This window comes from Melospiza georgiana, chromosome 2 (assembly GCF_028018845.1).
Source record: "Melospiza georgiana isolate bMelGeo1 chromosome 2, bMelGeo1.pri, whole genome shotgun sequence".
In the NCBI taxonomy this organism is placed as follows: Eukaryota; Metazoa; Chordata; class Aves; order Passeriformes; family Passerellidae; genus Melospiza; species Melospiza georgiana.
In genome coordinates this window covers 100408188-100425586 of record NC_080431.1, presented here as the reverse complement: position 1 = coordinate 100425586, position 17399 = coordinate 100408188, and the positions used below count along the sequence as shown (strand labels likewise).

Sequence of the window (17399 nt, the reverse complement as noted above, 5' to 3'; positions counted from 1 at the left end):
ATTAATAAAAATTGCTCTGGATTAAAGAGGTATACTTGGTATTTCATTCTCAGCAGAGAAACACCTCAGACCAGGGCTGTAAAGGTACCTGTTTTGTAATAAGGAGCTTTGGTCCTGACATCTTCAAACAATGTTTCACAAATTCTCCATCACCCCTCCTGGATCCCTCAGAGTCAGTAGGAAGCAAATTACTCATTGCCAAATACACTGATCCAAACAAGCAGTACAGGGCAATTTGTGCTGGGTCAAGACACCAGCCCTGGTCCCAGGGTATTCTTGCTCTGTGGGCACAGCACTTACTCCCAGCTAATCTTTTCCCCACACTTCCTAGCCCAAGTTGACTCCTGTTAAGGAGCCATGTTTCAGACCATCTATAGATCTCTAAATAAGCATTTTGTGCTTTGCTATGAGTCCCTCAGCTCATGGACATAGCCTCCAGCACAAGGGACAACTTGGTCTGTCTTAGCCAAGCCAGCTTTCTGTCACCCAGCCTGAGCTGGTGCTCCGGCACCTCTGAATGTCAAACCAAGGAAGAAGTGATGCACTGGAGAAGCATCACCTGGCTCTATGATCCTCCTCACTCTAGAGCCCTGACTTTCAGGTTAGGAAAGAATGGAGAGAAAAGCAGACTTTTCCCTTTTCTGCTGAAGCTGGGCCACAGGAATGCATGGTGCTGACCACAGTATGCTCAGGAAATCTCTAACTGCAGTGGCATTTACTTCTGAGGTGGGAGACTTCCTTTTTGTCCCTGTTCCCAAGGCTGGTAATACATTGTACATTTGAGAAAAGTAAATAAAATACATAAGGAGAGATGGGAGAAGGAGTGGGAATGAAGAGCTATCTTCTCCTACTAATTGCAGCAATCTCTCTCTTCTCCCTTCTGCCTTTATGTGTTAATTTTGCCAGGGTTTGCAAGATGGAGTCAGCCTCCTTAGGTGTAGCAGTGAAAAGCCCAGACCCTTGATTTTCTGCTTCTTGTTCAACTTTCTAAGCACATGTAAGATGCACCACAGCACTAGAAGCATTTCCACAAGTTCTCAGGCATTTTTCACAAGAAAAAGGAAAGCGAGTGCTCTGAGAAGTCTGTGATTACCAGTATAGGGAAGAGGAAAGACCTTAAGGCTTTCTCTGGCATTTTTTGTTAGCTAATATCAGCTGCTGCCTGTTCTGTGTGGTAGCTACTGTGAAACCTGTTTCTCAGCACTTAATTCTCATTATACTTTTAAAAGAATATTTAAGGAGGTAACATGGGGTTGTAAATTGCACAGAAGCCTAAAGGTTACATATGGTAATACTACCAAGGAGCGTATGCTGCTTTCCAGATCTGACCAAACGTTTTACAGGGAAGGCATTTTACTCAATTCTCTAGTGCTGTTTTATGTAAACAACATAAATAATAACGTGTTTTATAATTGCCATTGCAAAATCAGACCTTTCCATGCTCAAAGGCCCTCTGTGCATTCCCTACACAGACATTGCTATGCAGAAGGACATACTTATGCAAATAGGAATGATGGTAAAGAAAATGAAGAAGAAAAATATCAGGTCAGAACAAAACTGTGTTTCTTCTAGCTCCATCAGCTTGGCTATATTTTCTTCCTGACAGCGACATTGAAATGGCAAAAGAATTCCTTCAACCAACTCTTCCTGTGACCTAAATGCATAATTGATGAAAATGTATTGTTTACATGAAAGCCTCATAGAAACCACCAGGAAAGCATCGCAGATTATTTTTTCCTCCTTTTGCCACTATGTTTTTACAGATGTGATATGTGGTTTAAGGAGCCAAAGCAGACAGTTGTGCTTTAGCCCTGCCAGATATTCCAAACAAAGAAAAAGGTTTCTTTCTTTCTTCCCCCTTTCCCGACAGAATATATGTAGCTAAAACAAATAAATACATAAATAAATACAATTTTTAATAGTTTTTAATTGTCATATCAACGAAAATTCATGAGGCAAATTACACAATTAGAGCAAACAATAATACAGCTTTGATTCCTGCCAGAACGAGCAGTCGGGGCACAGCGAGGACACGGCGGTGGCCTGTGTCAGCCTGAGCACGGCTGGTGGCACCGGCGCTGCCGCCGCAGCTTGCCGAGGGCTGGATTGCCATCTAGTGGGACCCCTTTGCTCCAACCCACTGGAGCTGGTAAATCCCTGCTCATTGTCCTCACCCTGATTAATAAATACTGCAGATAAATTTAGGGCCTGGAGCAGTGGATCACTAAACACCCTGAGTGTTCGGTGCGGCACAGAATGAAATCATGGAGTCATGAATGGTTTGGATTGGAAGGGACCTTAAAGATCCTCCAGTTCCATCCCCACAGGGCAGGGACATCTTCCACTTGACCAGATTGCTCCAGTCCCGTTCAATCAGGCCTTGAACATTTCCAGTGATCCACATCTTCTCTGGGAAACCTGTTCCAGTGCCTCGCCACCCTCACAGTAAAGAATTCCTTCCTAATATCTAGTCTAAATCTGCTGTCTTTCAGACTATAAAGCCATTACCCCTTGGGGAGTGTTTGCCCCAACATGTTGCAGATGTACCCAAAATATCAGTAGCTGGTTCAGAGGCAGCACAGAGTGCCTGTGTGGCACTGCTAGCTCTCCTTATCACATGAGGACGCTGGCCTCTCTCAAGGGTCCTCTGGTACTTGAACACTGTTATAACTGATAATATCTTCTCTTTGAAGTTCAGAGAAAATCTAAATGTAAGGAAAATCATGGGGCCCTCTTGTCAGGGCAGGAAAGATATGAGGGCTGTTTGCAGTGATAAACTGCCAGCCCCTTGTGCTCAGTGCACATGGAGTTGTGGCAGACACAGCCACGGATTCGGTTACCCATTGATCTGAGAAAGGCAGACTTTGTGCAACTGCAGAAAAGCTAAACACAATTCCTGGTGTGGCTGTGTGGTGTGATGCAGTCACTCACTGAAAACTCCTCCCCTGACTAACTGGGAGCTTAGCAGGAGGGAGCAGTGGGATGGAAGAGGCCAGCCAGAACTCCTGAGGATCAGCTTAAAAGTCAGTCCCAACAGGGTGTATCATCAGCCAAGTATTGCAAATCTCCACCTTTTTCCTCTGTGCATTCCTGCTCCCTGTTCCAATGAAGGTGGGAGGAGTGGTGGCAGTGGCCTCCAGCTTTGCAGGGGAGGAGGTGTCTGTGCTGCTGCTCCAGCTGCTGTTCCAGTGTCACTAGGTAGAGAGGAGCACCTGCTGTTTCTGTGTGTGAGCAAATGTAACCACTGCTAAGGCTGCTTTCATCCCTGGACTAATGTATGTGTTCATGAGGAATGAAAAACTTCAGTAAGAGAGGCAAAAACTTCGTAGTGTTGTGAATGGGGCATTATTCTGAGAAAAAAAGGGATCTTGGCAAAAGGAACTCCTCCTGTCCTGTATTTTGTTGAAGCTTGAACAGCAAGAAGGCAGAATTCTAACATGAAGCCAAAAAAGAGCAAATAAGGCAGTATATGTTACTGTGGTCTGTATGCACCAGGCCATCAGATGATTGAGCTGGCCCCTGGTTCTAGTCCCTCAATGGTTTGTATTTTAAAATTTGCAAACACTGAATATTTATTTGGTGGAAATAATGCTGGTAGCTAGACTGTAGCTTAGCTACTGACTGTTGCTGGCAAATTTGCGTTCTGTGCAGGAGTCCCTAGTGAACAGAAAGAGCAGATGTGTTGATTTGTTTGGGAGTTCCTCAGTTATTACAGAAAAGCTGCAGCAAAGAGGCAGGATGGGTTGGGACTGGATGGTTGGGACTGAATGAGGAGAAAAACAGCAAAGGGAGAAAAGGAGGAAGGGATGGAGGTGTGATTTACCTGCCCTTACACAGAAGGAAAACTGGTCCTCTTGGAATGGTGGCTGTCTATCTGGAAGGAAGCAGCCTGACATGGAGAGATTTATTAAGCAGGAGTTGTTGTAGTCATCAAATGAGCAGGGATTTCTATAGCCTAAACCTGACCTGAGAGAGAGAAAAGGAATGGCTTCATGTATATTCCCACAGGCTTGGAAAGAAGAGGTGCAGAGGAGTTTATGATTTATTCCTTGTGTTCCTGTGACTAGTGCTTTGTGGTAGTGTTCCTTAAAGGTTAGAGACAGGGCCAAAACATAATTCAGCATCAATGTTAATTATCTATGAGGTGGAAAAATCTTCAGGCAGACTACTTATAGCTTTATTGTACCTCTAATTCTTGTACCATTTGAATTAATTAATTTGATTTATTAGTAGTAGTAGTAGTGTTGGCAGTAGTATTACACAGGTGCTTAAATGTCAGACAGAGATTAAAAATCAAGAATTACTACAATAATCTAAATTATAATTGATCTCAAGCAGTAACTGCATGTTTAAATATTCTGGCCAGTGACAAATAGCTGTTAGATTTTAACTTCAATTACATGAAGCAAAATACTATGTTTGGGCTACAGCAAGGCCTAAAAATGTGATGAACATCCCAATATCTGAAAAATGGGAGTATCAGCAGAAGCCCAAGTTTCTTATAACAATTTAGATACAGATTCTGCATCTCAGTGTGATTAGAATTGCTAGCTGAGTTATCTTAAAGTCTACAGATGTCCCTTTTAGGAGAATGCTCCTTCTGGCTTGGCAGAAGGCCCACCAGAGCAGAAGTTGGCAAAGAAGGAGCTGCACTACAGTAACTTAGTGAGCTACACTTAAATCAACACCTACAAGATCTGTATTGCATGGACATTTACCTAACAAAGAGTCTCTAACCATGAGGTTACTGTGAAAAAGGGAAGGGCTGGTGATGTCACATGTTGCATTTCTTTCCTGAATCTTCACTGAGGACTGGGGTAATTTTGGAGCCTTTGGTAGAGTTTGTGTCCTCTCCCTTATCTGTGAACCACAGCAGAGCTTAGGTGTCTCTCTCTCTTCCCAGGCTTGGGGACTTCAGGGGTCTGGTTGCCCCCTGTATGTCATTCAGAAATTTTGGATTCTAATGGTCACATAATCTGAGAGTTAGGTAAGTAAAATTTGTCTTTAGGCAAATTGCAGCTTTGGAAATTATCTAATCATAAGGCTTCACAACCTTTCAATCTTACCTGTTGGGCATCTTTAGAAGCAGCTCATCTGACTTTTTAATTATTTGGAATGGTCCTTTTGCATGGCACAACTATGGCAGCCACTCCTTCTTACTACATTTATCAAAGGAGAAATGCTCAAGTAGCATTTAATGCACTAGTCCTGCAGCACTCCACATCAAATTTTGCATGGCCACAGTCCAGCTCTCACTAGCAACTGTAGAAACAGCAAGCTTATTTCAGGGAAAAAAATTGTCTTTCAAAATGCATCAATACAAACAGATATTATTTCAAATTGTAGGTATTATTTCTTCCTAGTAGTGAGACCAGCCAGTGTATGGTATGGTATGATTCTCCTGGAAGTGGCATGTGGACATAACTTTGAGACAATAAAGCAGCTTTTCCTAGCTAATATACTAGTTTTGTCTAGTTCGTCTAGATTATATATAATCTATACTAGATTGTCTAGTTTCCCAAGCAATCTGCACATTTTATTCAGTGCACTTTACTGAATCTTTGTGGATTAAGAAAGACCAGTTAATCTGAAGGTATGTAACATCAGCTGGCCACAAACATTGCTCTAAATGCTGTTGAAGCCAGGAACAAATCATCAGGCTTTGTAAATCCCCACAGAGAGTTGTGCACTGATTGTTCAGGCTGCACAATCATTTCTCAAATGAAACACAGCTGAAGTGCCAAATGCTGACTCTCCCCTAGGCTGGCTGTTACATATGGTTATGTCTTCCTAACCAGTTACCTGCTGTGGCTAGGCAAAGACAGTAGGAACACTCAGATTATTTTAATCCTGATTGTACAAGATAATTCTGAAAGATAACAAAGTTTGAAAGCATTAACTGTGCTAAAACAGGGTTTATTATGTGCTCAAACCAAGAATATTAATTATGCTCAGAATACAATAAGGTTAAAGGAGAGATGGAGAGTTAACCAAATGCTGCAGCTACAGGTCAGCAGTTCCCGTCTCACTCTGCCTAAGAGCCCAAACTGCTTTAGGATACAGCTCTCACAGTCACATCCCAGCTCCAGACTGACCTCACTGGGAAGTCACCAGTTACTGGTTGAGATGGTGAACATACTAGATTGACCTGTGAAATGCAGCAGCTATTTTTCTCAGAAGTTCATCTTTTTGATATTGTATTAAGATAGTGTGAGGACTTCAAGAAGCACAATGAACAGTCTCAAACACTGTCAAACAAGAAAGTTCCCACAAGGGAAACCACCGCAACAGGACCTTAGAATAAGCACAGATGGCAACAAGGAAGGCGAGTAATACCAGACTTAACCAGAGGTGAAAGTTTGGAATTAACACACTGGACAAAATTCTGCTGGGCAAACTGTGAGGAAAGCACTGACAGCAACAACAGGAAGATGCCAGGCCTGGTGAGGGAGATCTAGGTAACCTTCTGGACAAAAGCTCCCACCAAGGCAAACTGTGAGAAAGGAAGTATCTTACACAAGTGCCATCCCATGCCAGGTGGGAACAGCACCCATGCCTTATGGATAACAAGGACTTGGACTGTGGAAAAGTGGTACCTCCACAAGAACACAGGAACCCCCACCAGCAAGCAGAGCAGGATGAAGAAGGTCCAGCAGGACATCACAGGATTCCATGTGGTGGTGATATCTTTGCTTAGTCTCTCTCTCTCACACTCTCTTTCTCTTTTCCCCGCTCTCTTCTATCTCTCCCTACTTGACATTTACTGTTTGCACCTTGATTCGGGCAGAGACAACTCAATAACCAGATCCTAAGAGATAGCAAGCCAAAAAAAAAACCAATCAAAAAACTCTGTGCAGCATTCTAGCAACACTGTATTTGCCGTGTCCTCCAGGGAGCAGCAGTGCAAAATCCTGTCTGCCACAAGTGGAGGCCCTCCACTGGAGATGCACCTTTCTTATTTGGGATTCAGTGTCTGTGAGATTGGGCATAGTGGGACACCACAGCTGTGAGGAGCTAGAAGCAAGATCACATTTGGAGCAGAGGAGCAGAACAGCACAAGGGAATAATATAGCTTGTAGGAAATAGATGTGGAGGAAGAGCCTCCCCTGAAGGAGCAAGAAGGCACATGGATGACAACAGACTGCTTGGTTTGGATTTGGAGGGCAGGCCAGGGTGTGTGGAGCACAGCTGCACCACAGCAGTGCTAAATGCTGTGAACATTTTCTATTCCATCTCCCAGCTGCACCACCACAAGTGATGACAGGTAGGTCTAAAGTTCAGAACCCCATGACCAAATACAAACTACAGGAATTATTACAACTTACTGAAGTTGCTGCATGCCTGATGACTCCTGGGTTATGGTGTGGTTTTGGGTTGTGTTAAGGGCACAGCAATCCATGGAATGAGTTGAAGGCCATGGGACTGCCATTCTGAAATGAGTAATTTAATTTGAGCTAGGATATTGCTGGCATGTTCACCTTAGTGTTGATCAGGATCGAGCCCATATTCTTTGCTACTACCTAGAATTTAGTCGCTGACATAGATTTACCATATGTTTCATCCAATTAAATGGGGATGATTGAACCTGTCATTTTCAGTCTTTGATCTTAGCTTTGAATTAATGTGCAATTGAAAAATGTATCCAAAAATATATCATAGGGGCTTTGCAACATCTAGTTTTAAAGTTTCATGACCATTTTAGACAGAACAGCCTGGTTAGATAAATGATTTTGCTTCTCTTTTTAGATTTCTATGGTATTTCTGATGCTGAAGAAAAAACATTTTTCTCTAAAAATAAAATAGCCAGCTATCAAGACTGATTCTCTGAAGTCCACTGCATGAACTTTACTAACTCCCTTCTTAATATTACCTAACCTATAATTTAATTGGATATCCTAAATCTCTAGAACTCAGGCTTGAATTATCCCTGTGAGTGAGAAAGTGAAAAAAGGAAACAAAAATCATAGAGACATTAACTTAAATAATTTTCTAATTAATAAGATATACAAGAAATGTTTCCAGTACTGTAAGTCAGTTTTATTTAAAAAATAGAGTCCAAACATTGTATTTTATAAGGTGCAACAGATACACTGTTCTCTACAATTAAAAAAAACCCAAAACAACAAACAGAGCCAAAGCAAAACTATAGTCATAAATATAGTGTCATTCAAACACGGAATCAGTGAGCCTTTTGTAATCCTTAAACATTCTTTTTCTGCTTCTTCAAAGCATAAGAATTAATAATTAGTGTCACTGGGACAGCCAAAGGGTCTTTCTAATGTCATCCATTTCTGTACTTTATTATTAAACCGTCCAGTACAGATTGCTTCAAGTACACAACAGAAGCTGAATGTAACTTAACACAGTTCATGCAAAACAAAGGTACAATACTGAACCTCCATCATTCAAAGATTCTTATTCCCCTGTTTATTTTAGTTGGGCATTTTTGAAGGCCAACTGCTTGAAGGATTGAACTGAGGTTGCATAATTCAGCAGTATATACTAAAATACTCATGTAACTCAGATTGATAACGCTACGTGACTACCTTGAGCTGTACAAATTCAAACAAATAGGGCTGAGATCTGAGCCTCTTGGAGTCTATTCAGTACCTTCTGAAATGAATTTTGGAATACAGATGGAAAATAGTGCCTGATAATGGGCTTGTTAAGGGGAAATAAATCATTATACCATAACTGCATTTTTTGAGATAAGCATGTTATTAATTTATATTAAGAGTGTTCCCTTTCAGACACCAGTGTGAAGAGCAATAAAGGCTGTAGCATGGAGGAAGTTTTCTAATTAGCAAAGTCTCAAAGCCCTCCATGTCATTCTAGCATCAGCCTCAGCCTTGATGATAACACCAGGCAGCTGAAGTTAGCCATGAGTGTGCCACTCCTGGACAGCCAGATAGCAGCCCCTGCTCTGGTTTAACATCTTTTGAACAGACATGGGAACAAGGAGCAGCACTACATGGTTACATGTCCAAAGGTTTTTCCCTTGACCCCTTAGGCATTTAAAGCTTTCCATCTAGAGAGGAATGTGTTTGACAGAAGAGAGCTGTACACCCATTCACCTGCCTTTTACTTGGGCGGCAGTCCAGGGTCAAACTGCATTCACAACTACATAAATCTCAATTCCTTCTGCTGGTGCTTGCTGCAAATCACCAAGTTGGTTTTTTGGATCTTGTTTTTAAGTCCTGAGGGCTCCTCCTAAGTAGTCAAATAAGGCAAGGCAACAAGCTATCACAGGGGTGACTTGGTTTCAGTAATCAGGCCTTTGGGTATTAATGGATATTAACCACACAAATCCATGCCAATGCATAACCACAGATGGAGTTTAACCTGATAAGACAAGTCAATACATACGTGAATTTGTATTCACAGCCAGATTAACCTCAGTTAGGCAAGTCCATGTCTTTTTCTCATAAAATTATAATGTTTTTCAGTGTTGATACACTGTATTGGTTGCTGTTAGCAAACATGGAAAGTAGAATATGGTCATACAGTTTTAATCCAAGAATGAGATTGCTCTCAAAAATCAGCCTTTTTAGCTTAGTCTACATCCCTTAGATTCTAGAAGTTATGGGTAGAGACTGAGAATTGTATAAAGCCCCATTTGGATTCAGTTGTGGGAATGAGCTGATTTTATGATGGCTTCTCTGTTCAAATGAGGGAATCTAGTGTTTATGAGCATTGTTATTGACTTGGTTGGTTTTTTATGAGTTTGGCTGCTGACAGCTTCACAGAAAAATGTAAGAAATAATCACATTATGTTCTATTTCCTATTTTCAGAGGAAAGGGGTTGCTCAGTCCTACAGTTTACATGATGTTACTATTATCCCATTAATAACACACTGTACTGCAGCTGTTCATTTAACAAAACGTATACACTGCAATATTTATGGGCTTTGGTCAGAGCTACATATCTTTATGTCAGTCTGTTGCAAACACCATTGTTAGGTGGAGTACTTAACAGATTAAAATTATCCCTCTGCTTCCGTTTCTTTTACTTCAGCAATTCAGGCCATACCCTGTGTGAATGCAGTGGGACACAGGCCAGAAGGAAGCAGGGTCACCAGAGATAAGGGGAGGAATTTGTGACATGGAACTTCAGCATCTAACTCAGGGTGCACCTGAGCAGCTGTCTCAGTTCAGGGACACAATAATCATGTACATTGCCCACGTTAGATCAACAGGCTGGGTTTGGGCTGGGGTGAGCAACAGGCTGTTCTGGCATGGAAAGTCATCTCTATCCATAAGGAGCATCCAAACACCACCAGTTTTCTGGGTGAATTTGAACAAAAATACCAGAGGTCTTAGATGCCTAAATGAAGGGACCAGGAGGTCTGAAGGGGATTCAGAGCACAACCTTTCTCCAGTCTTTAAGTTTGCATCTATAAACAAAAGGGCAGTGTGAATTATGTGTTACAGGGAGTACAATTTGGTATTCTGTTGCTGATAGCAGTATTGACTAAAGGGTTGACCCTCTTTATCTCACAGAGGACCAGAACAAGGGTTTAGGAAAATTTAACATTTTTACCTGAGTGACTTAGAGGTCTCTACCAGGGTCTGGTAAATCTTGTGTTCTTGGTGCAAACAGATAAATACTTAAAGCTTTCTTATGATCATTTGCATTCTCAGTCCCTCTGATCTTATCCAGTCACAGTGCTGTGGAGAGGAATTCCACAGCCCTATGACTGTCAAGTGCATAAAAAGTAGATCTCTTACAGAACAAGTGTCTAACCGTTAAATTAATTTCAGCCATCTCTTGGAAAATACAGACAAATGCCAAGAAAGAGCAATGACAAAAAGGACCTAAGTGGACAACCAAGAATCAATGCAGAATGTCATTCATTTGGGAAAAATTGTGATGTACATAAGGGAAGACAGTGAGGGATTCAATCTCTGGTCATTAACACTGATGAAAGACAGATACCACTGTCCTTTTAGTGCTTTTGAAAACTATTTTATGGGCTTCTATGTTTTTTCCAGTTACCACAGCAAACCACAAAATACTAAATTTTACAGTACTTGTATGCAAAATTGCATAGAGAGATAATAAATTCTTACAAATAAATCCCATTTCAACATTTATAAGGGAAAGCTGGTTGACAGAAATGCTAAGCAGTATAAAATTCAAAAGACTAAAGCAGGGAGCAAGGGACACTACATTTTAAAGTGATTTGAGGCATAATCTTACTCTTAAGACTTGATTCATTAAACATTTACAAAATAAATGAAGATAGCAAAGTCTTTCATTTAAAAATATGAGAATTTTTTTTTGTCATGAAAATGGTATATAACTCAGTAGCAAACAAATAGCCATGATTCCAGTAACAAAAGCAACTGACACTAGTCATCTACACTCAATGGCTTGGAACACAAACCTTTCTGTCTCTTAGCAGCTTGTACATGAACAGTGTCTGCTACTCTTCACACCTGCCTCAGCAGTTACTGTGACCTTGATGCCTCCAGTGGTGCTCGTGGCTCTTTCTCTCCAAGCCCAGCATCACTCACACCCACCAGTGCTCCAGTTGAGCTCTTGGGAACCTCGTTAAGGAAACACAGCTTGATGTCTGCAGCTGCTCAGAGCTTCTAAACTGCCTCCCTCATAAAATAAGTGCTGTCCTGCATCCACTCCCTCTGTCAGAGGCATATCAGGCCATTCCTCATATCCGTTACCTTTTTCTCTTTAAGCAAGATGAAACAGCAAACACAGCCTTCGTGTTAATCTAGAAGGGATTCCTGTGGGGTTACTTTCTTCTTCTTTACCAGTCTAGTTAAACATGATAGATTCAGGGTCCTGGTTTGCCATTTGAGCCATATGTCTTAATACATCCTTTTTAGTTATGATACCCAGCAGCCTCCTATAGGAGAAAAGGAAGTGAAAGGTCAACAATCTCATATATCATCCAGGTTTGTTCCCTGTTCAGCTGCAGGGACATTTTGTGAGTGCTTCCATACAGTACTGTCCATCTCATGTATTCCCCAATTATTACCTTTTTATAAAAGTATTCTCTCCTCATGCATTTCTACTACCCCAGTCACAATAATTAAGTGAAATACTTTGGCTTATTACCTCTCGTTGTTGGGAACATGACTGAATGAGTTGCTACAAGAATTAATAATTGGTACCACAAAATAATATGTTTCTTTAGGCTCAGGCTGAGTGAGGAGCTACAACAACTAATACTTGGTACAACAAAATAATAAGTTTCTTTAGGCTCAGGCTGTGAGGACCAGCAGTCAAACCTAAGGTATCAGTGGTTGGTAGTACACAAAGTAAGCTAAAGCACAGGGTTTCTGAAACTCTCACTGACAGCATAATTCCTTCAAATTTAAATGATAATTTCTCATTTATGTGAACCTAAATGAATTATATCTGTCAAGAAAAATGAGACCTATGGGATGTCTGGCCCCAAGAGTCAAAAAATTTCATAACCTTCAGTATTCAAGGACTTTTTACTTCCAGTCCTTGAAGACCATTAGGCACTGAATATTGAAATTATGTCATTGTTAATAGTTTTTCCACCTTTCATTTCACATAACTTCTAAAACTCCAGGTATAAATTTCTGAATCCAAGCACCTAAAATCAGAACCTTTATCTGTGTCCCAATAATGGTTCTTATTTTCTTAATGATGAGGATACTGCATTGACAGTAACAACTGACATGCAATATTTTTGAATAACAAAAAGACTCTCTAACAGAAGAATAAATTTTAGTCTTCCACATTTGGAAGTGATGGCTGTGGTTTGGCTATCACTAGATCCTGGGATGAGCCATGATGCCCAAATATCTCAAATTCCATTGGAACTATGGGATGTTATGTCTAGTCCACGTGGTGCAGCTTTTTATTCTCCTAATTTAATATTTGCCCACCTCCTTCAGTTGTTGAGGGCCTTTGATTTATACACCTTTCCATTATCCAACAAAGAAAGTTGAATGGAATAACTTTCTTCCAGTGACATCTTTATCACAATTTTCACAAACATCTAATCTAGCTGGATGTCTCAAAAGAGGCATATTCTTTGCAAACAACACTGCTTGCCAGATCTGTCTCTGCTGAAAACTGAATGATAGGGGAAGTCAGAACAGTTTATTTTGTATTTATTTTTACCTTATCTAAATGAGAATACACTAAGAATTTGGGGGAGCAGAATGAAATATAACACCCTGCAAGCACCATTTTGGTTCCGAGTCTGACTTCTTTTCCTGCCCTGGAGACACACAGGTGAGGTTCCATTATTCATCCATTCAAAAATTAGAAAATAAAAATGTTCACTTGGCTGCCAGCTACTCACCCACTGCGAGTCACCAGGCACTGCCGGAGCCCGAGCTTTCTGAAGATATCCACCACAGTTTCCATGGGTGTGTGGTCGGTGACGGTGAAAGGGCTCAGGTTGAGGATTCTCCGCAGTTTCAGCGGGTGGGGACTGTTGGGTGGCACTTCTGGGGGATCCTCAGTGAAGTACACGATGGAGTTGCTCACCACCCCATCCTGGCGCTGGCGTGCATTCTCTGCGCAGCACAAAAATTGGTGCAGATAGTGAATTAAGTTTGGTAATAAAAAAGAATCATTCCTTTGGAAAGCAAGGTTTCATTTTGTCTTTAATGTACTGAAGTCCCAGAAATCTGGGTCACTGAGTAACCTTGAACTTCTTTGAGCCATCACTCCCTCAAAGCAAATGTGGTATTTTTATAGGCACATATTTTTCCTTGGTAGGGATAATACTTTTCTGAATAAATATGCAGCTCAGTGCATTCACAAACTTCACTAATCCAATTTCTGTCAAATTCAAATCACTGTATGTAATTTCCTCCATTGTGAGAATCACAACAGAAACCTTATTACATGTCTGAAGGAGTGGAGTCCAACAGCTGTGTAAGATCCCAGCTGGCTTGGAGCAAAACTTTTCAGTGGATTTGGGAAAATGTGGACATGGTGAATGGATTTATGAACACAAAGCTGGGGAAAGACAAATTCAGATTCCAGGGGTCCAGGGGTGGTGTGGGTGTTTTTCTAGATCAGCACACCTTGCTGGCATGCAGGGTAAACTTTGTGTGTTTACAATTAATGCCTTAAATTGTTTGCAAAGCTAGATTTTAAAAAGGAAAAATAAATTACCTTCCTACTTAAAGGAAAATAGTAAAGGGAGGAAAAATATAGCTGTAAACAGCACGTGTGACCATTTTCAGAAGTTCAAAAGCTATCATTAATACTTGGATCAAACTACAAATTGAACATTACTACATCTGGAGTTTGCATGATCAGTATAAGCCTTCTACTTAAAGCATGCCCCAAGAATTACCACTGGAGTACTTTATTTTCTTTGTAGAGTTTACCTCATCTCTGCTCAACACTACAGGGCATAAACATTATATGAGACAGATTTCCAAACGACAGACAACTTTTCACTCCCCAGAATAAGCATATCATGTGTTTGGCTCTGAGGGTTTAACTTGTTTTTTTTAATAAATCCTTGGAAATAGTTAAATTATTACTTTCAATTAACATAGGTTGCTTCTGCTCTTGAACTCATACTCCAAGCATATGTAAATATTCTTGGAATTCTCTGCCATCAATCAGAGTGAGAAACCTGCTCCTGTGACTTGTAATCTAGACAGTGATGGTTTCCAACATGTTTCAGCTGCAATTTTTATTTTTTTTACATTCAACGATCATTGTCTTGTAATATTTCTGGAACTGCAGCAGTGCTGGCTCAACCCTAACATCAGTACAGTATGTGATTCTCAACCTTCTCACCCCACATATTATAAGCCCTATTGCAATTTACAGGAATGATGTTAGTTTTGTCTCAGCTTGTTTCAATTCATACATCCAATTTCAAGTGTGAATATGCCTGCATACTTCTTTGATATATGATCTGTGCTAAGAGGTAACATTAATCAAACTGAAGGTAACTCCCACCCTTTGATAAAAACCTTTGACAGCTAGGTATTTCCTTCCCAAAGCTGCACCCTAAGAAACAGGGCCAAGCATTTTGGTTACCACATTGCTGTTCCCAAGGCAGCAGTGACCCTGAACAGCAGTGATTAGCCAAAACCATGATTTCACTCTTCCATGTCAAACACCTCTCTAGAGAAATTTGAATGATGTAGTACTATGGAGTCAATTCAGTGGCATCAGAAAAATGGTGGATTTTGTATGCAGTCTCGCTGGATGGGGGAGTGGGAGTAAAGGTAAAACAGAAGAGCAGATCATTTTTGCAGTCAGTGGGTAAGAAAAACAGATACAGATTAACAGAAAGAGCAAAGCAAATGGATGACAATGTCTGGCTTTACAGAGCAATCTATGCAGGCTCTTGTCATAGCTAGAGAGTGAATTAATTATCCCAAATGTAAAACAGCCTCTCATATTCAGGGGTTCACATTTCACAGCCTATATCAACTATGTTGATCTCTCTACTCCACACTGAGAAAAGCATATTATACAGGCCACCTGGCTATTGTCCAAGGCTCTGCCTTTTGCATGGTGCCTCTAGAGCTGGCCAAATTTAAGAAAAGCTTTTCAGTGTCAAAACTCTGCCTCTGTAAGACTGAAAAGTAGGTGTCATCTAAAATGTAGACACCTCTTCCCAGAGGGTGACTCTGCCACTCCACCTGCCTACCTACTCAACAAGGATCAATGGAAGGACACAATCCTCCTGAGGATGCTGCTGAGCAATTGGCAATGGCATTGCCATTCACTTTACAGGTATTTGATGCATTTATAGAGCATGCTCCACTCAGTGGGAAAGAAATTACATAGGGGTAAATCATGAGGCAGATATGGGAATGGGTATTTGATGCAAGACTCAGCAGCTATTGCCTTCATCCTAGAAGCCAGGTGTGTGAGGGAATTGGAGTATTTCCCCAGAGTATTCCCTGGACCACCATACTACTGATGCACAATTAATTGGGCCTGAGAAAGAAGCTGAAATTCTTGATTGAAACCATGTCTCTATGAAGTGCAATGTGTTCTTTCACAGGGGTGTCAGAGCTAGGAGGCATTCTGCAGGGCACAATGCCATGAAAAAAGAGATACTGGTGAAAGAAGAGATACTGGAGTGGGCCTGACTCTGCTTTTGGTAAGACCTCATTCCCTGGCTGAAGTCCTGCACGGATGGGGCTTATGCTGTTCTGAGATGTAACTCCAGTATCTCTGTCAGGCTGAGCAGGTGAACCTGAACAGGTGAATCAGAGATGCTTCACCTTGTGTTATATTTCTGTCTTACTGAGCAATTTTATGGCTTAAGGAGAATTGGTGTATGGCTCCATGCTCACTACCATGAAGGAAACTGAGGTGGAGGTACAGAACACATTGGCTACCCTTGGGGTAGTGATCAACAACACCAACTCTGAAATTCAGGCAAAGCAACTTCAGAGAAAGAGGATTAGCAATCAAAAAGTTGCTAGCATGGTTTGTCCTGCTCTGTACTGGAACCATATACTGTGTCTTTCGAAACCAAATCCAGATTTTAAGTCACAAGGACACAAACCATAGTGGAAAGATTAACCATTTATCATAGTGTCAGCACAGATTGACAGCACTCACACTCAGCCCAAGGTGGGTTACCAAAAATCATCGGTGGCTGAGGATTTTAGAAAAACTTATTGATGCATATAACAATTTAATTTTAAATCTAAGTTCTCTGTCATTTTCTATAAAAGATGCTCTTAATTAGAACTGATCAGAAAACAGTACCTTTTCCTCTGAAAAATGCAGATGTCAAACAATTTTTGAACAGGAAAGCATTTTGATCTAAATGTTTACTGAGTTTAATTTTAACTGATTTCTTTGTTGTCAGTTCATAGCCTGACATTTTCTCACATCTTCTGGCAAGCCCATTCAGCCACACTGCCATTTATGACCTGAAACAAAAGACTCAGTTCCTCAAAGTTCTTTGACTGACTTCAAGCAGCCTCTGATCTTTCTGATTTTAAAGTGAGGGCTTTTCATCTTCAGTCCATGCAATTTCCCACTGACAAACCTTCCTGAAAAGGAGGTGCAAAAGACTATTAACTTAGGAAGGCACCAAGTGTTAAAGTCATGACATAACATGGGCAGTATAAAAGACAGACCCAGGATAGGCTAAATACATCTAAAACATGTGCTTTAAAGACTTCAAATTTTGTTTTAACTTTGTGGGAACTGAGCTGGAAAGTGACCTTCAAAAAAAACCCCAAATTTTCCATTTATTATTTTCTTGTTTGAAAAATATGTGAATTTCCATCAGAGACAACAGCTTTTTTAAGGTGCCTGAACAACAGGGATGAAACAAAACCATGCAGAGAAGAATAATTCCAAGTTAAGGAGGTTTGGATATACCGGACATTCCACTCCCCTTCAACCACGCCCAGCTGGCATCTTGCCTGCCTGCCCAGCTGGCCCTCAA

The 17399-nt window shown here is 40.9% G+C and overlaps 1 protein-coding gene across 1 annotated transcript in view; it reads right to left on the bottom strand.

The window, feature by feature from the left end:
* Positions 1 to 8015: 8015 nt before the first annotated feature.
* Positions 8016 to 17399, bottom strand: part of CLCN4 (chloride voltage-gated channel 4) — a 42148-nt gene continuing 32764 nt past the window's right edge. The window contains exons 11-12 of the mRNA XM_058045200.1: positions 13305 to 13521; positions 8016 to 11867 (exon numbers count right to left, since the gene is read on the bottom strand). Coding sequence (XP_057901183.1) covers positions 11777 to 11867; positions 13305 to 13521 — 308 coding nt within the window. The 3' untranslated portion in view covers positions 8016 to 11776. The remainder of the gene's footprint in view (positions 11868 to 13304; positions 13522 to 17399) is intronic.